Below are 20,644 nucleotides of genomic sequence, written 5' to 3' on the forward strand. Positions count from 1 at the left end.
AATTGAGAAACTTTAAAAACTTATGGAAATACCTGACAAACCAAGCTACTTTATCACATTGATTCAAAAAATCATATAAAATCCAATTAAGCAGTCCCTGTCATTGATTTACATCATTGCCCACAATTGCCTCAATTACACTCAGAGATGATAAAGGGCAAAATCTGTGACATTAGCCAAATGTATATAATCTCAGAGTATATATTGTCCTATTGCAAGTTATTTATTGGATTTTGGCTACAAGGAGGCAGTGAATTGTAAACTCAACTCAGATCAGCCTTTTAAATGTAAGTAACAAAGCAAAGGTGCATATTCAAACTATGAGGACTGATCATCTATGTTGCACATAAGATGGGCCAGTCTCTCTGATGTGTTAAACCTCAAACAGTCTCTGTATATCAGACTGTGTCTCTCCGACTGCTTATTTTTCAGGTATTGGATTTTATTTTCTGTCCACGTGTTTGTAACTTTACTCCATCAGGCACGTGCCCTGCGGATTTCAGTGAATGCCTTGGATATACAGTATATTCCAGGTTGAGGAGGCTGCATGACTGTGCAGGCATACCTGATGTGTTAACATGGATATAATGACACACATGCACGCACACAAACTGCCTCCATTAAAACACTCGCAGGTTTTTCAGTCTACCTTTAGCAAGGGCTGCTTTACATCTTACTCACCTTTTAGAGCGAACCCCGTTTTCTCTTCCACTCTCCCTTCTCACTCTCTGTCCCTTGTCTCTCTATATCCTGGACTACCCCAGGTCTTTGTGTCTTTCTCCTGTTGTCCCTGCCTTGTTGCACCCGCATGCACAGCCTGGCCTAAGTGTTGTTAAGATCATTTTAATTTATAACGGCAGTCACTATAAACATGTGAGGAAGCAGCACCATGGAGACGGAGCTCAAACAAAATCACAATGTAGGACAGTATTTATAAGGTCTGCCTGGCCTGCAGAAAGCGCTTTGCAGTGTGTATATGTGTGTGTCTGCGTGTGTGTGTGTACGTGTCATTGCTCATGCGGCTGAGTGTTCATACTGTCAAAAAAGGTCTTGATTGGCGTGTGCACATTTGCGAGATGTGTGTGCATTCATGCATGTGTAGGTTTATGGAAATTGCGTGTGTGTGTATGCCTGGCCAGTGGCATTGTGGGCAGAGCATAAACAATAATCAAATGTTAACGACGCAGCCGTAATTACGCAGGCTGCCTGCCACTCTCATGAGATTGTTTTTTCCTGCGTTCTGTCCCCTCCTGCTCTAAAATGTCTTATTTGCACAATTGCGTCACTAAATCTCAGTGTCATTTCCTCTGTTCCTGTGTGATGGTTACGTTTGCAGCTCCTGTTGCTGTCATATGCTTCTCTGCTCTTGTATCTATTTCTATTTCTATCAGCACTCTATGCTCTCTCTCTCTCTTAGTTGCATTCGGTTGTCTTTTTTTTTCTTTTGGACTGCTTCTCCCTCTGTTTCTCCTCATATTTTGATCGTCTCTGTCGTTCACTCTCTCTCTTGGTTGCTCATCTCTTGACGTGATTCCATGTCAACAGGCTTCAATATGAGCGGAGGAGGAGGGAGAGAAACTTTGTCCAGAAGTCTTCCTGCCCCCCGTCTTCTGCTTTGTCTACTGCTGCTTCTGTTGCTGCTCTGGTGTCACATTACATTAATTCAGTCCTTTTTTACAACAGAGATTAAATATAATGAAGGGTTATTGATGAAGAAGAGGTTTTAACCTATGTTAAAATATGTTCTGGTGTAGAAACTACAGAAATGTATTAAGGCCAAGTGTGAAATACAAACATAAACATAAACCTGCCACATCAAACTGTCCTCATATTTGCCTGTTTTGATGTCATGCAGGAGTCCTGCCTGACTTTTTAATTTGTTTATTTCCTTTGTAATAACACAGCCGCTAACGATGCTCCATACACACAAACTGTAAATATGTCCCTACATACCAGCAACCATGTTCACTCTGCAAGTGTGTGTGTGTGTGTGTGTGTGTGTGTGCGTGCATGTGTCGGTGGGCCCTCTGGTCTCCTCTTGGCCCTGAGATTAAAGCAATGTCAGCAAGTGTGTGATGAGACCTCACAGACGATACCTCATCTCTCTCCCTTTTCCATTCTGGCTCTCCTCGTCTCACTGTCCCCCCATCTGTCCAATCTATTATTCAGCCACCTCTTTCTGTCTCTTGTCCACTATTTTTTCTCATTATCTCTCTCTCTCTCTCTCTCTCTCTCTCTCTCTCTGTCTGACTGATATGCCTTGTGGTCATTACTACTTCTCCTTTCTCCTCCTCCCTCTTATACATCTATTACTGTACTATTCTCTCTCTCTCTCTCTCTCTCTCTCTCTCTCTCTCTCGCTCTCTCTCCCTCTGCCTCTTCTTAGCACTCTCTCTCTTTCACTCTGTGCTACTTATCAGAGCTCAATCGGTCATTTTGGTCCCCAGCTGCCAGACCCTGTGGTGTCCTGTGACGTCTGAGCTGTGTCCTGTGTCCCAGAGTGCACTTCAGACAAGGCCAATAAAACCAAGTGGAGTAATACGGAATACATATACAGTAGCAGACATAGCTGACCTTATGTCCACACTAAGCTGTCTAAATCTAAAAATGACATGGGTCCAAACACAGCAAGTGTTTTCAGTTTGTTGTCACATACATCACATACTTCACATACTTCACAGTGTGTTTTAATACAGACAAACTTCACATCTACTAGTTTCATTTACATCTTTTTCTGTCTCTCTTGTCAAACAATTGAATGAGCATAAAATTGTAATTTAATCAGTGGTCATAGAAATAACCAGTTAATTGGGTAAACAAGATCTCCTTTTATAATCATTGTGAATGAGTCTGGCAAAATAATACAGTTAATGAAAACATCCGTCTGTGTGACATTTAAAATGAGTGAGGGTTAGAAGTTGGTTAACTGACTTTAATGCCATATAGTGGCTGACCAGAAAGCTTGTTCAGCAAGGCCAGCATTTTCAGATTTAACCACTGTGGAGCATATTTTTGAAAAGCTCAATTTCCTGTCATGAAAAACCCTTGCTTTTACGTGCTTTAAAACGTAGCTAGCTTAATCTTCATTTAGACCGAAAACAGCCCTGTGTCAAAAAAAAAAAAAAAATGCCAGGGGTTGCAGTGGTGGGGCTTTGTTGCTTCTGGTAGCAGGAAGATGATTAAATACAATTTAGGAAGTCCAGTCTGAGTAAAAGATCCTTGTATTTGAAGGCTTATGAGATGCAAAAACAATAAACAGTAGTTAATATTAGGAAGTCAAGTCAATTTATTTATGGAGCACATTCAAAAACAACAAAGGTTGACCAAAGTGCTTTACAGAGACTGAGAAATACAATCAAATAAAAATACAGACATGGTTATGAGGATCAAGGGGAAAAGTAATAAAAGTATAGAATAAAATAAATAAAACTGATTTTAAGAACTTTGGAAAATCATCACAGTGATAATTATTTTATCCTTTGTTGCAACGACAAAATAGAAATACCTTGTTCACATGGTTCACAAGTAATCTACAGTGGATGTTAGCTTGCATGTATTTGATTGGTCACCGCAGGGCCTTGCTGGATGATGTTCCACTGCTGTCTGGTAATATTTGACCTGTTTTATCACTCAGTCTGAGCCTTAGTGTGGACATAGTCTAAACAGCAACACATGTCGACATCATATAGTGTGCACCAACTGGTTCCATTAGCATAATATGGATACTGCATTTAGACAGAAGAAATATGACAAGAAAGAGATTGAAGTGACAGCAGACAGAGAATAGCAACCAAGAGGAGAACTAAGAGGTCTGGGCGGTGAGAGAGCAGGGTGAGATTCAGTAGACGAATGAATAATTCAGAACAGTATTATCTCTCCGCTCTCATCTGCCCTTCCACTCCCTCGCCTGTCACCTAATTGGTTGTAATGAGTTAAAGAGGGAGCGGGTGTGGCTGAGAGGCCCACAAGTGGCCCAATCTGATCCTGGCTCTGCTTCAGCTACACTAAAGAGAGGAGGATGAGAGGCAAGAAACAGAGGAGTAAGGAAGTGAGTTAGAGTGAGAGTGGGAAAGAAAGGAAGAGGGTCAGAATATAATGACAGGGAGCAGAACATAATAAGTTTAAACCAAATGTTGACGTCTGCAGTCTCGTGTGGGAGTTATTTTTGAATATCCAACATGGAGGAGGGACTTGGAAAGTGGACAGAATGCGTAAACTTAACGAACGCGCTTCATCCTGCTTCATGTTTTTAGTAGCCCACAGGGGGATATGTGTGTGACAGAAGGAAAAAAATAACACCACACTGTACATGGATGAGATATTTATGACCGAAAATTCCGGCAAACAGAAGGCAAACAGAGTCCAGGCGTTGACAACATGCTTCCTGTAATACATTCAGTAAGCGAACAAGGGTCAACAGTTTTTACAGATTTGTACCCTTTATCCTACAAGAAAATACACCACGTTATCTGTGCCCTTTCATCCACTGTCTTGCTCAATGTGCAAGAAGCAAAAAAAACAAACAAACAGCTCCCCAACACTAAATGGTCAGAATTGGCTAACATATTTCGTCTGTGGCCATGCTGTAGCTGCAGCTCCGGGAGCAGTTATGGAAAATTGCAACGGAAATGCGAGTGTGTGGTGTGTTTGTGTGGAAGATGGTGGTGTATGCAGGGCTTCACTGGGTGGTGATGTAATCTGCTGCACATGGCTCTGGACTCTGTCTTAAAATTGAACATAAAGACACTGACAGTTACACAAAGACAGACACACAAACATGTAGTCTGACAGGGAGGCAGAGCAGCACTCAGGCTGGACTGAAGAGTAACACAGTGCAGCCCCATCATGTGATGTGACCTCAGTACCAGTGTTTCACTTAAATAACAGCAGAGATAATGTCAGGGGACAGATAGCGAGACCTCAGTGTGGAACACCCCGACAGCTACTGCGTATCTGTCCCATGCCAACAGAGGAATCTCCATCAAAAAGAAACTCCAGCCTCAGGGTCATGAGGTCGCTGCCATGGTAACCATCCGACAACAGAGCAGTGGTGCTGCAGCGAAAGTTTGCTGTTTTTTAGGGATCTGTGTTTTAACAAAGTACCTGTGTTGACTTTAACACTTGCACGGCTCTGGTCAGAGAACATAAAGAACAAGTGTGTTTGTGCGTTTGAGAGTTTCTGTGTTTGTTTTACGCCTGTGTGTGTGTATGCTGTTTGTTAAATTACTGTTGGGCTCTACACGCCATTAAAATAATGTTTTTTTTCCAGTTAGCACAATGGGTATGTGTATGTATAAATAGTTAATGTTTGTTTGGCAGTTGGGTGCAGGAAAAAGATGTGATGGAGAAGGCACAGATCAGTTTGTGAGGAAGTCCATCCATGTCAATAAATGACGGCTGTCAAACTAGAGCCGGACTGATAAACTGGCTGGACAACATATCAGCAGAGATTCACTTCAAGATATATATATATGTATGTATATATATATATATGTTGGTACATACAGTACGTCAGCTGAAAAGTAACAAGAAATTTGGGTGTCCGGGCGTCTGGGATGTGTGCCATGTGGATGTGCCGTTTCCGGTTTGGATCCGGCTTTGGACCTTTGTTGCATTTCAACTCCTCTCTCTCACCTCACATTTCCTGTCAGATTCTCAGCTGTACTCTATCAAAAAAAAAAGATAAATAGATTTTTTAGAAAGTAACAAGAAGTTGCACTAAAGAAAAGCCAAAGATAATGCAGTCATTTAGAATTTAGGTGGCTAGTAAATGATTTTTAACTCTCAAATATCGACATTGGTAACAGCCTCAAAAATCCATTATTGCCAGTCTCTATTGTTTGCTGTCAAAAACACTATTGAATTTTGAGAATTATCACAAAATATATGCCCTTCAACACGTGTTGCACAAACAGCAGGACCGCGCTATTCAGATGGGATCATAGGTCATTTTCACACAGTGTTTTAAATGATCTCAAACCTCGGTATTAGTAACGGTGGCCTTCGCATTACTACAACATTATATCCTCTGTAAATCCTGTCGGCTTCTCGAGATCCGCTGACCACCGGGGTTGTGTATGACCCTGGCTCACACCCCTCGACTCAACTGCCGGGCCAATCCCATTACCCTGAGTTCAAATGTTACAGCCGCCGCTTTCTTTTTGTTGTTTCTCAATCCTCTAAAGCTGCCTCCAACCCTCTGTGATCCATCACTGGAGATCCCCGCTGCCATGGTAACAAAATTAGACCTGTCACAGAGTAATGATGATTGGCCTGAAATTCACTCCTAGCCCTGGTCAAGGAGGGGGGTAATGGGGTGTGGGGTACATGTGTGTTTTGGGTAGTGGAAGGCTCACATCCAATAAACCTCTGAGAAGTCACATGGTTGCATCCTAACTGCTGCTGGTGCGTCTTTGAAGGGTTTTTGTGCAAAATACTTTGATACAGTTAGAAAAACATGTAGAAGAAGTGCTTAGATTTTCGGCCTCCCTTTTACCGTCTTAACAATCAACAAAGACCCTCCCCAACCTCGAGGATTGCTGATCCAAGCTGTGAAAATTTCGTTCAATGGTGAAATATCAGCGTCACACAAGCACAATGGTGTGTAAAGTGGCAGCCCATACACCTACTAAAGGGTTTGTAGACTCTGTGCTAATTGGCTAGCTGGAGCTAACAATACCACAGCTAAATGTCAGAGCTCTCTCAGCACTTTGCCTCAACCACTCTCACATCTCTGACTCTGTATGGTACACTTCACTGACAACAAGTCCATAAGCAGCAAAGAGCAGGAATCAGAGTGGAGCGGAGTGTGAGCTTGAGCACATGGGTCAGTGCTTACGTCTAATTATAAGCTCACCCAGGTTTTTATGATGGTCACCATTTCTTCCAGCTTAGTAGACAACTGATGTCAATATTGTGTGTGTAAATCACACATGGTTTCGTTTTCCCAACCTTTTTTTCCCCCTGTAATCACGTACATTTTCTATAATTTATTTTAACAATTTCACACTGAATTGTGCTGATGTCATAAACCCCATCCCACCAGGTCAAAGCACCACCAATCACAAAGAAAATTGTGTGCAATTACTATTAATTCTGTTCTCAACAGACAATACAGACACACACATACACACAGGCTTGTGCAGCCATCATGAATTTATCCGTCCTCTGTGGTTACACTTTCATTTCACTCCATTTACTGGTTAGATATGTGACCACACTGGACATATTTCTTCACTTGCTAACCATCCGGACCACATATTGGCATAGAGTCATGTCAGTGAGGCACAAGAAACCACCAGTGTCAATTACTGCACTCACTATAATGAATATGGTACATGAATCATTGCACCATATGTGTGTTGCCGGTGCATGAAGGTAAAAAAAAAAAAATCAATCAAAATCCCAGGATGGGTTGTACAATAATTCTGTGTATCTGCACAGATACAAAATTGGAGGATAAGCATGTCAAAAAACATTGAAATGCTGTTTAATTATTTTCATTTTTTGATGAATCAAGGCCAATGATGAGTGGGGAAGAAGGCTTTTGACAACTCATGAGGCAGACGAAGAGAGAGGAGTGTAGAGACAGTAACAGCAACACCTGTATAACAGCAGGACAAATAATTGTGGTGTTAGTAGTACTTTTGTACTGGATCACATTCCTCTATATTGTGGAGGTGTTGCTATTATTGTGTAGACAATCAAATTATATTCTTTTACCCTGCAAATACATTTTGATAAGTTCTGTCATGTCATTTGCGGCCCTCAGTGTTTTTTTTTTTTTCTCGAAACAAGTGAAGGATAATGTATCTTGTTTGCAATGAATATCAGCTTTCCCTGATACTCATGGACTGATGACCTGAATTCCAAGATAATTGTTACTTATTTCAAAAAGATTCCCACAAGTGAAACTGCAGTGATGGCCGTAAATGTGACCACAGACACCAAAGTCACGTCCTCTGTATTTTTGTTGATGGATTTGTAGGTTTTAGCAACATGGGGTGTAGTCTACAGTACACATTGCGTACATTAGAGTTTCACCAAAATGTATACAAACACAGTGCATATGAGTATATGAGCATACCTCTGCTAGTTGGACATTGTTCTAAGCAACAAGGCAAAACAATGCTGCTCTAGGTTTCAGTATGGTTGACATGTATTAAGTTGTACAATGTGTCATCTGACATTTTTTTCTGCTACTGTTACACTTATCTCACCGCACTGGAAAATTTGACACCTTTTTTTCTGAACCTTATGGTCGAGAAAATGACATGTTAAGTTGGATATTTTAAACAGCGTAACCAAGAGTGGGAATGTTTAACAGGGGAGTTTGTGCTCAAGTGTTTTCTCTCCTGTTTGTGGTCTAATTATTCCAAAATGATTGCATTTGGATTCATACCTTGGAACTAGAAAAGGCTGGAAAAACCATTAAAATATCAGTATTGGAAATGTCACTTGGAATTAACCTCATTCTCTGAAAAAGAGTCACTGAAATGTGTCTTTGTATTGGGTGAAGGCGCTGATAAATCACTGAACTCCTCACAAGTGGTGAGATGACTCCAGGAGCACTGCAGCCTTAATCCAAGTCATCTATTTACTCAGTGTGACACACACTTATATGAAAGTGAACAGAGTCCGAGGCGTTTATGTGTGAGTAAGAGCTGGGAACAAACGTCCAGTAAAAGGAAGAAGCCTTCTGTTTACCTGATATTTTATGCAACTAAAATAGTAGTTTCAATGAATCAAAAGCAGGGAACAAAGGACTCAGTTATGATGTGATGTAACATTAACTGAGAAAGAGTGCAGGCACTTTGTGTGTGTGTGTGTGTGTGTGTGTGTGTGTGTGTGTGTGTGTGTTGATGACAGATACTTTCATGACTGCTGTAACTGGGAGTGACATTCTCCAGCAAGGAAAATGTATCAGTCTAATTGGCACTCTGTTTGAAATGCGTCATTTGTAGACAGTGGAACAGCATGGCAGTGGATGTGTGTGTATGTGAGTTGGCCTGGCTGTACAGAAGGTGCGTGTCTGCAATGGAGAGCGTGCAGCCCTTTTTTACATGTGGAGAGCCTGTGTATGTAATAAAGCATATTATTTGTGTGGAAGTGTCAGGTAGCGCCGCTCGTGATGCAAACTACCAAGGTTGCACCTTTGCGAGCAGTGTGACCAGCACCGTTTCACTCAGTTATGTAAATAATTGATCTTCTCACATAATATTCTTGAAGGTTGTGGCATTCAGAGGAAAACAAAAACATTCCTCTCGTTTTTACACAACACTCTTATGTCAGTCCCCCCCCCCCCCCCCCCCCCCCCCCCCCCCCCACACACACACACACACACACACTCTTCCTGGGGTATGTGCCAGTACTACAGCGTCTGAATTGCTCAGTCAGCTTTTTCCTTGTTAAAAAGCACTTTTCATCTCTTATTTGTTTGTGTGTTGGTTTTTTGTTCCTGCTTTGAAAAGTTTGCCCAGAAGAAGGAGGAGGGGTCTAACTAACGGGCCTGTTCGGAGCTCTGCTCCGCAGCCTACCCGCACACGTTTTACCCGCAGTCGCTATTTAAGGAGAATGAAATGCTATTAATATCGTTCTACTGTTTCCACCTTTCTCCTCTTTTTCTCCTCTCCCTCCCTCCTCTTCCTCTGGTGATGACACTCTCACTCCTCCCTCTCACTCTCCAGTATCTCACCTTTTTGCTGCCTTACTCCCCTCCGGACAGTCCCTCCATTTAGTGCTTTTTTATTAGCAATTAGCTGCTTTTAGCATTGCGTGTGCTGTACTCACACTTTGTAAACACTGTAAAGGTGAAGGGCTACATTTCCAAGGTGACATTTGAGGCGACATACATGTCTGTCAGCTGCTTCTATATATAAATCTCATGGTCTAATTGAGCTTATTCCGTTTGTTTGTCTTTATGTTTACCTGTGTATGTCCTTGTGGAAGGTGTGCTCAATAACTGGACCCTGTGCGTGTGTTTGTGTGTGTTTTGTCTTTTTGTTTGCGTGTTTGTGCACCTGCTCGCGTGCACAGCTTGCAGGTCAATGCTTGAAAGCCGTCGTCAGAGCTTCATCGATTTGGGCTGGCGCCGCACACACACACACACACATTACACGTGCATTTACACCTTACATGCACCGGTATGCACATTTGTGTCCAAGCTTCACACAGAGTGACATGACCCCAGGGCCCTTTCAGTTAATGTTCATCCCTTACCTGCGCTTTTTCTGCCTAGTTTCACTTTTTCCTCTTTTCCCAGCATGCCTCCAGGCCTCTCTTTTCTTTCTCTTCACAAGAATCATCTATCTTTACATCTCTTAACCTCAGTTTATGTTGTTCATGCCTTTTCCTCTGCATCTTCCCTCTCAGTCTTCTTCATCACCCTGCCCTGATCCCCTCCTCTCCCTCCGCCTCGTTTGTTGGGTGTAACTGATAGCTGCTTTATCATCCAGTGATGATTGAATCAAAGGCGCATTCTCCCACAGTCCAGATCCACTTCTCTCTGCCAGGCACACTGGCTGGCACAGAGTGGAAACCTCATAAACCAATACAGAAACACACACACAGGCACACACACAGTCTAATGCAGTAATACACAATTCCATATATGTTTATTAGCACTGGTAATACCTATTTATCACACAAAAATATTTTCACAGTTGAGTCAAAGTAATGTGAGATCTCCCTTTTCACTTATGTATGCTTACAGGAAAACAGCAGTAAAAGCACCCTGCCTAGCTTCCATTAAAAGCAATCTGGTTGCCCTGTTGCTGCTGTACATTTATTTGTTTTCTGCCCCCTCCCACCCAGCAGCCCAATGGCTCTCTGGAGCTTTACAGGCCGTGAGCCAGATTGTATGCACTTTATACATACAGAGGGGTTGTGGTGTGTAACAGTGATCGGTTAGAGTTTCAAGGGGCAGATACCTGGGACGTGAATGAATAAGAATTATTTAGATGAACATGCAAAGAGTTGTGTTCTTTCTTTTTCTTTCTTTCTTTCTTTCTTTCTTTCTTTCTTTCTTTCTTTCTTTCATTCTTTCTTTCTTTCTTTTTATATCTTACTGTGCCTGCATTTTTCTTGATTCTCCACAGTGTCCACGAGACAAATTACACTCTGCCAGCTTTTGGAGAAAAGTCAGATATTCTCTGTATATAGCAGTGCATGCATTATTCTTTGTAAAAGTTCTGGAGCAATTACTAATGTAGACAGCCTTACAGTAAACCCCCTGAGTGGCTGACTTTCATAAATTATTTTTTTATTATATCATGAGAGTCTGTTTGATTCGTCACACGACATGTGGTGCATCTATACATTAATAAGCCCATTTATAATGCCTATGATAAGTCAGGCACTCTTTATCCTCCTCTCACCCCTGACGGGCACTTGTCAAAGCATGTACTGGATGGGACACTATCCTTTGTTGTAATATTTACTCCTAAGCAAATACTATATTTTCTCATTGTTTTGGCCATAAGGGTTATATTCTTTCTGATATTTACTTTGTCTCCTCTATAAATCCTAAAAGATGAATCCTATGTGATGTCTTGAAATATTTCAGTATGAAGATATTTTGCGGAGACGAGAGTAAAGCAGCAAGTAATCTGAGCAGATCTTCTTTCGATGTTCTCCTGAGACCAACACTGCTGATTTGGTGATTTTGACTGATGCTTAACTGACATTTCCCTGAACGATGTTGGATGGTGGTACTCGGATGGATGGCGGGCGGTGATGGAGCTGCGGCTGAAAGTGTGCCCTAAGTAGAAATGTGACTCCCTCTCCCCATGCATCACATACGGCCCCAATGTCTCCTTATCTGTTTCATGTGTTTGTTTATATATATATATATATATGTATGTATGTATATATGTATGTGTGTGTGTGTGTGTGTGTGTGTGTGTGTGTGTATATATATATATATATATATGTACCAGTCAAAAGTTTTGACATGCCATCCCATTCTCTTCAATGAAAAAGTGTGTCCAAACTGTATATGTATTAATTCATTTGGGACAACAAAGCAGATACGAGCTGAGGTGTCACTTAACGCTGTATGAGGAGGTTTAGCTGAACACTGAAGAAAAAAGGTCACGACATTTGTGGATTTCCATTCATAAATAATAAATGAATCAGCAAAAAAGTGACCCTCTACTTTAAAAGTCACTACAGATGTCTGCTTAAACAGACATTAACATTACTTAAACCCTGTGCATAGAAGATTTTTAGTAACAAAGTACAGCTGAGGCTGATGGGAATGTTAGTAGTTTAGGTGATATTGGACAAATTAAAAGTCAGAGGATGAACCAAGGTGATCACAATTCATCTTGTGGGAAACATGAATGTCTGTACTATCTTTTAGAGCAATCCATCCATCCATCCTGTTGGTGGCACTAGAGGATAAATCAGAACATCACTATAGAGTCAGTAGGATACATCATCTCAGAACCATAAATGTATGTAATGTGCTGATCCAGATGTTGAGATATTTCACAATTTAAGTGAAAACTTTGAGCCAATGGTGGTGCTAGAAGAAGAGTCAGGGGGTCACCAAAGTCACTAGGATTCATCCACTGGGCACCATGAATGTTTGTAGAAAGTTTCACGGTAACCCATCCAATAGTTGTTGAGATATTTTTAGTCGGGATCAAAGTGGTAGACCATCCTACCAACACTGCCATCTGTACAGCCACATCTGTATTATGGCTAATAAAAGTGGAACAATCAAGTTGTGACCCATTTTTAAAGATTTATGTCTTCAATAGAAACAAATTGGCTTGAGGCTGAGAGCCACAGACAGACTGGTTGGAGAAGTATTAAGTGCTGGACAAAGACATTGTTAGTTGTAGTCTTTTCATAACAAATAACAAAATGTACAATTTTACCAGCCTTATCCTTGAAGTACTATATGAAGATCATCTTTGGTACACACTCAGTGTCACTTGTTTTTTGAATAACACAGGACACTTGCAGGAATTCATGGCATAAGTGGTATTTTGCAGCCAAACGTGAGTTTTGGCTGGTGTTGTGATTTGAGGTCTGTCTGTGGCTTGTGGTCTGAATGAAATGAGGTTTGAGGGGTTTGTTACATGACACCCTGCAGAAATCTACTTTGTGATTATGCTAACTGGCTGCATAAACAGATCTGGAGAGCTGTGTTGGCAGTAACTCGTTGCAATGTTTTGAAATTACTGTACAGCATGTAAGGGATAGTATTATTTTCAGGTAAATGCAGAGTTGCTTTCATAACTTGTTTCTACGGGAATGTTGTGTCTGCATTTTGTAAAAGCCAAGCTGTCGATCCGGCTATCTGTGCTGTAACTCGCTTCCTGTCATAAAGCACAAGTCAATGAAAGAAACCACCTGAGATACTGCCCCAACTAATCTCCTCTTTATGGAAATACACACAGCTCTTTGAGTTAATTGAGGGGAAAAAGACAGACGGTTTAGTCAGCACATTACTCAGTTGATGAACGACCAAAATGCATTGTTAGCAGAGAGTCATCTGAAGTAACTCCGCCGTGGATGAAGCACAAATTCTGGTCTGTGCATGCATCACTGGGCTGGGAAATATACAGTAATTTGGGGGTCTCTGTTTATTCACGCTTGGTGTCCAGTGTCTTCCTAGCTGTCTAAGATCTACTTTATCTTGCTTTCTATTTGGAGTGTCTTACCATCCGGAAACTGTGGCCGGGCAGGCAGACGAAAACAAAAACAGTTGGAGCAGTTGCTCATTCAGTGACTCCTCACACATGTTATGATAAAGTGTTTTTATAGTGAGGTGAAGAAAATAGATGACAGATTCAGACTTATTAATATAGAATGAGATATCAGCATTACGAGAAATGTCCTTCAAGTATTATTGGTCACTTATCTCTAATATCCTGTAGTTATCAGCGTCTAATCAATATGTCAAGCTAACTGGACATGTATGATGTATGATGTAAAGACTGATACCAGACTAACATACTGATATCAACCAATAAGATGCAGAGGCTTTTAGTCTAACAGGAAATGTGTCTTCAATGTTTCCTCTTCTGCTGAATGATTGCTGATAAATGGATTATTTTATTTGTGAGTTTGTTGTTTTGTTCCTTATTTCCGTGGGAATAAATCTTTATTCCCATGGAAATCTGTCTGTGGCATTAATGATGTATAACCTTTATACATTTTGTATAGGTTACATGCAGATCTGTACAGCAGCTGCCCACTGCTGCTTTACACCCAATTTTTAAAGCAGCTTTTTAATGTGAGCACATAAAATGTATTTCATCTCACACACATTAGCCCAGTGAAAGACTTGTTGATCGCATTACTAATAAAAGAGAAAGGGCACCATTGTGTGAGGGCATGAGAATTGGTTTAGCGTCCAACAAGTGTTCCCTAACTTTGGGCTCTGACATCTAGACCAGCTGGACCAGCAGCTGCCACCTGGCTAATCCTGCTTCGCTGCTCTGGATTCACATGGCACACAAGGTTGGCAGTGGTGGTTTGTGTTTGTGTGCAACACTATCTCTCTCTCAACACTTATTTTATTTTTTTACTTTGCATGGCACAGATTGTTCAGGTGCTGTGGTCATGTCACTGAGGTGCTGTAAATGTGTCACACACAACTTTTTGTATAGTAAGAAAAAAAGTATATACTGTCACCCTGCACTGCCAACACTGTGTCTCAGTGTTGATAACCCAGTGTGAATGCTGATTTATTTATGAATTATTGAAAATAAGTGTTTTCACTCTTATCAGGCCTGGAATTTTTAGGGCAAGGCCACTTTGGCCTTTGATGAAAACACATTTATTGGGGCATTGCAGCCAAAATCAAGGCCAAAACCAATGGTGCAATAACAATAAGTGATAATTACATTGTATGAAGACAAAACAGTATACAATCAACAATTACTAGTCAGTGCATTGAAAAAGAGTACTGAGTTTATTAAAATTGTACACTGAATGTCCACAAAATGCTGCCTTATTGAGTTTTAGAATGTGAACAATTCATTATGTTAATTGTTAAAATAATAATGATCCAGTCTATAACTGGGAAAAGGGTGATCAAAATTAATCTGAGCAAGTTTAAACACACATGCAACTATTAGCATTAGCAAAAACACTTTTTTACACATTAACATTAAACACTGATGAGAAACTTCTCAGACTCTCCAGATCTGTCTTAACCAAGAAGTGACTGTCTGCTTACAGAGAAGTGGATGTGTGTGTGTGTGTGTGTGTGTGTGTGTGTGTGTGTGTGTGTGTGTGTGTGTGTGTGTGTGAATGTTGCATTGCATTGAAAATGTAGCAACACATCAGATGTATACTCATAGTTAGCTAACACTATGCAGCAATATCCTGGTAAACTTTAAAACACAACATGTATTGATACTTACACTGTAAAGTGTTTAGCTGCTTGTGCTTTTCACATAACATTCATTGTTAGCTAATGAAATGAGGAATCTGCAAGGAAATTGGCAACTTTCTTTTAAGGGCACAACAACGAGTTCAAAACAGGGCATGCCAAACTGGCCATGTGGATAGTTAATTTTAGAAGGGGTATTACAGCCACACTCCGGGGCATCCACAGCACTGGCCGTTTGGCTGTGGTATAATTCCTGCCCTAAAAACTTGGGCATAAATTACATGGTTCTTTCTTCTTCCGTGATTTAAGTTACAAGGCATTGTAGATACAACTATAAGGTCACGCTGTGATACAAAAATATAGGAAATGCAGAATAAACCCAGGAGAACTGTATCTACTTTATGTACCATAGAAAATAAAACTAAATGTATTACACTATGTACAATATTTGATGTTTTTTATGAGTTTTTATTAGCTCTTTTATTTGCTTTATTATGTTGTTTCTTGAATGCTGCTTGTGTGGTTGTCTGTAATATTTGATCTCAATTCAAATATCTGATTAAATAAACTTACCGTACCCAACATGTGATACAGTATTTACATCAATAGTAAAATATGGATTTTTTAAAAAAAATTTAAATTTTAAATTTTTAAATTTATCTTACCACATTCCCCTTAATTATTTTCTGGCTTGACATCACACGATGCTTGACAGATGAAGAAAATACAAAAATGGTATTACAGACCATATTTAAAGTTTAACCTAACCTAATTTACAACACAATTCCGCCTCTACTCTCTGGTAAATACTCTTTTTATTCTCGCTGCCAACAGTTCCACTGAAACGACGTCTAACAATAACTTTTTCCACTGGTTAAGTGGGACAGACAGTGGCTGTTGCCGCATAAATGCCACATATTTCCTTTCAGGAGCAAACCATTCCAAACATAAATGTTTTTACTTTGAGGTTAAAGTTAAGGCATCATCTTAACTGAGGAAAATCATTTTTAGCACCAAGAAATATTTTCTATTTGACAGGTAGTTAACAACCTGTTCCCAAAAAGATTTGACCAGGGAACACTCTGTCTTTCATTTTCATAAAGGAGGAACTCACATCATAGATGTAACAGCTGTGTGTGACACTTACAGTATGTGGTAACAGTTTTAGTAATTTGAAGAGATGTTGAACAGTGCTTTTTTCTTCAAAACCTTCAAGTCTGCAGAAAAGAAAATGTACATTGATGTTTTTCTCGTCTTGAGCCAGAGTTAATGATGAAGATTGTCAAGTGGAGACCTCTCAATTCTCCAGTGTCGCAGAAGAGCTGAAGTATTTATACAAAAAATTTAACAGAATTTAGTAGTAGTTCTCTATATGTGGGACATCGTACAGCACACGTTTCAACTGTGAATTTTAACGTTTTACTTAAAGATTCCTCCGGTAAACTGAATGTCAGTGTTCTGTTTTCTTTATTATTTCCAAAATGATATTAATATTGTGTTTCTAGCACTTGAAGGATAAGGCTGAAGATATAAAATTGATGTTAGTCAACAGATAACATGAAAAAGACCAAAACCAACCTCCTCTCAGCCCCAAAACCACATCGTTTCTACTGAACATGTAAACATTTAAAGAATAATACCTTCATTAAAAAAAAGTATAAGTGAAGATAAAAATATAAAAAATAACACTTTTACTGACAGCAGCAAATGACCTTGGCAGGTCAAATCAGTAGATCTTTCTATCTAATCAGTATTCATCGTTTTTAAACAAACAAAATGATGAAAATATGTTGAATGGCACACTATGCAGCTGACATAACACCTAATACAGTAAATACTTTTTTGAAACTAACAAATAATGTATATAAATACTGTTATTTCTTATATATGTTTATTAAGACATACAGTTTGTGTATCCATTGCTCTGATTCTCGTGTTTCTGACCGTATATGACTCGTCATGCTGTGCTCGTATTGTGTTACGGATCAGCAAACGTTTTCCTGCATGTGTATTTGCAGTTTTGTTTTTCCCTGCTGGTTAATCACGCAGAGAGTGAACAAAGCATAAATCAATGAGTTTTATTTATTGCAATTGTTTTTCTCTGATGGGATTAATATAACCCAAGAGTGGTCTTATTTCTAATGTGTGTGTTTTTGAATTTTGTTTACTGACCTGTGCGGGATGTATGTGTTTCAGTTTTCTGCTGGTGTTCAGCTGCTTGGTGTTGTCCGTGTTCTCCACCATCCCCGACCACCACAAGTTTGCCAACCAAGGCCTCTTCATCCTGGTAAGACCCTTCCATCACACACACACACATACACACACACACACACACACACACACACACACACACACACACACACACACACACACTGACTACTTCAGCATCCATTTGCGTTTGATACTCCTTTTACGTACACCGTCTCACTTACTGCAGTGTATCCGTATGTGCTTGCATACGTGTTATTTTGTTTGCTGCCGGACGCACAGACAGCCATGTAAGCAGGTGGGAGGATTCAGGTGTTGTTGACTGCGCAGGAAATCACATACACAATCCACTAATCCTAATAGCTATCCCATAATCTCCACTCTTCCTCTGTTCTCCAGCTGCTTTAGTGAAGGGTAATGGACACTCGTTTTCTCCTTCTTAACCTGACTCGTCCTCTCTTAACCCCCCTTTCACCTCCTCTCACTCTGTCTTCCCACCTTGCTCATCTTTATGTGTTATTTAATGGTGGGACTCTTGACTTTCACATTCTCTCTGTTCACTCTTTCGATCAATCACACAGCCATTAGCAGGCAATCAGCCATTAGTGGACTCTACTTACATGAACATATGCTCTAATGACAGATTGCTTCAGTGCACCTTAAACTACCCGTACAGTCCAGAAACAAGAAAGTAAGAAAGAGATAAAGATGTATAGAGTGACATATTAATACGCTATTAGAGCACAACTTTCATTTTTTTATTATCAGCAAGTACATTTTGTTTGTTTGTTTATGGCAATTCAAATAAATTCTCAATTACAGTGATGTTGTTGCACAGGTTTAACTTAGCCTGAGATGTCAGATGATTTGTTACACAGAACCATCCGAGAAGTCGTCCTTAGAAACTAGAGCAGGCGCTTTCAAAAAATACTTGGCAGGTCACTGGATGAACCATTCATCTATCACCATCTTACCTTGCGAGGCAGCTGGATTCGCAAGATCACCCGAGTATCCTCATAGGACGATGATTAGACACAAGCGCATAACTTGAAGCCTGACGAGATGGATTCTCGCCAGATTTTGCGAATCCAGCTGCCTCGCAAGGTAAGATGTAACTAATAAAGGAAAGGATAGTGTAAATAAAGTGTAAATACTATTCACATCAGTGTTTCCAACAGTCTGAGAAATTATGTGTGGTAGTCCGCAGTGTGGGGAGGTGATCGTAACCTCGTAACCTCGTAAATATTGGAAAATTGACTTCCCAGCTTCAATGTCCATCACACATGACATACTGTAAGCTTTTTTACTTTTTATGTTGCCATATTCACTCTGTCCTTTCCACCACAGTAATATATGCATATGTATTGTCACCACAGAGCATCTCGCACAGCATACGTCCCCTCTCCCATTCAGCACTGACAGGATGCACACAGATGCATCCTTAAATTAAGTCTCAAACCCGCTACAGCCTGAGTTGTAAAATGTAGAGTACATAAACATAAATATGATGCTTTAAATAAAATGGATAACTTGGAAATCTTGTGTAGAGGACACATTTGAGAAAATGATACACATGCAACGGCTAAGTTTGAATGACATTAAGAACAAAACAATGAAATGATCTTTTCCTGCTTCTGATCTCTTTGTGTCTATATCTTGTTTGCAGGAGTTTGTGATGATTGTGGTGTTCGGGTTGGAGTACTTCATCAGGATCTGGGCAGCCGGCTGTTGCTGCAGATACCGTGGATGGCAGGGACGACTGAGATTTGCCAGGAAGCCCTTCTGTGTCATAGGTGGGTGTGTTTGTTTGTGAACAGTATATAAGCACATATATACTTATGCTGTGTGTCTTGATTATCATTTCATAACTAACTTGCCCCCACCTCTTCCTCTGTCTCTCTGATCTTCTCTGTAGACTTCATAGTATTTGTGGCATCACTGGCAGTAATCGCCGCAGGAACACAGGGCAACATCTTCGCCACCTCGGCTCTGCGTAGCATGCGCTTCCTGCAAATCTTACGCATGGTTCGTATGGATCGACGAGGAGGCACCTGGAAACTACTGGGCTCAGTGGTTTATGCTCACAGCAAGGTGGGAATGCTAATAGTACTGATCTCAAAACTGCTCAAGTACAAAGACACACTTTGTCTGATGATGATTTACATTTAAGACATTTGTAAGTTGTACAGACACAGAAAATTGAAAGTACATGTACAGTATTATGGATTATTTTAAGAGCAGGAAGGAGTCTGAGGGCTGGAGAGTGTTATTAAAAGGTTGGTGATAATGGTCATGATGGTTACCAGTGGGATGAATAACTTAATAACTCCAGATGTTGAGGAATAAGCGATGAGTCTGCTGAGTGCTGGTGAGTCTACATTCACTGCTCTTCAAACACCAAACTCCCCTTTAGCTGCTCATTTTTGGCAATTAGTTGTTAGTTTTTGTGCTGATTAAACACCCAACACTCACCAATCAGCTACAGAACACAGTTACACATGAGGTGATGATGATTAATTGATGCATCAGCTGTCTAAGCAAAGTCAAAGTGGAAGCCAAATGTGATGATGATGGGATTTTAGCCAATAATGATGATAGTGATACGGTAATGACAGCGGGGATTATGATGCTGCTGCTGCTGACACTTGACTGTTACCTCCTCTCTCCCTCTCCCTCCCTCTCTTTCTCAGGAGTTGATTACAGCCTGGTACATAGGTTTCCTGGTCCTGATCTTTGCCTCCTTCCTCGTCTACCTGGCAGAGAAAGACATAAACTCAGATTTCAACACCTATGCAGACTCCCTCTGGTGGGGGACTGTGAGTACTGCACGATGCACACAAACACAGGATCTTTGTAGATGAAGAAACAATCCTTTTTCATGCAGAATTATTATTTTTTTAATCAATAAAAAGAGAGATAAGCTAACATGTAGCTCAAAAAAATGATGCGTCACAACAATGCAGCACAGATGCCTCTTAAATAGCAAGAACACAGGTGATCCCCTTCAGATCTTACATGTGAGACTTGCTAATCCATGAAATCTTTTTTACATATAATACGATTCTTCACCACCATCTATATGAA

The 20,644-nt window shown here is 40.4% G+C and overlaps 1 protein-coding gene and 1 long non-coding RNA gene across 6 annotated transcripts in view; one reads left to right on the forward strand and one right to left on the reverse strand.

The window, feature by feature from the left end:
• Positions 1 to 20,644, forward strand: part of LOC122969809 (potassium voltage-gated channel subfamily KQT member 4) — a 51,011-nt gene that overhangs the window by 13,396 nt on the left and 16,971 nt on the right. For all 5 annotated transcript variants that reach the window (XM_044335798.1, XM_044335799.1, XM_044335800.1 and 2 more), the window contains exons 2-5: positions 17,549 to 17,639; positions 19,227 to 19,353; positions 19,476 to 19,651; positions 20,251 to 20,376. In XM_044335798.1, the coding sequence (XP_044191733.1) occupies positions 17,549 to 17,639; positions 19,227 to 19,353; positions 19,476 to 19,651; positions 20,251 to 20,376 (520 nt within the window). The remainder of the gene's footprint in view (positions 1 to 17,548; positions 17,640 to 19,226; positions 19,354 to 19,475; positions 19,652 to 20,250; positions 20,377 to 20,644) is intronic.
• LOC122969810 lies at positions 16,031 to 19,531 on the reverse strand. The gene is made up of 3 exons (XR_006399091.1): positions 19,444 to 19,531; positions 17,525 to 17,647; positions 16,031 to 16,674 (listed from the first exon to the last, which is right to left on the reverse strand). It is a non-coding gene; the product is annotated as an uncharacterized LOC122969810 (long non-coding RNA).

The sequence above is a fragment of the Thunnus albacares genome, chromosome 19 (assembly GCF_914725855.1).
Source record: "Thunnus albacares chromosome 19, fThuAlb1.1, whole genome shotgun sequence".
NCBI lineage: Eukaryota > Metazoa > Chordata > Actinopteri > Scombriformes > Scombridae > Thunnus > Thunnus albacares.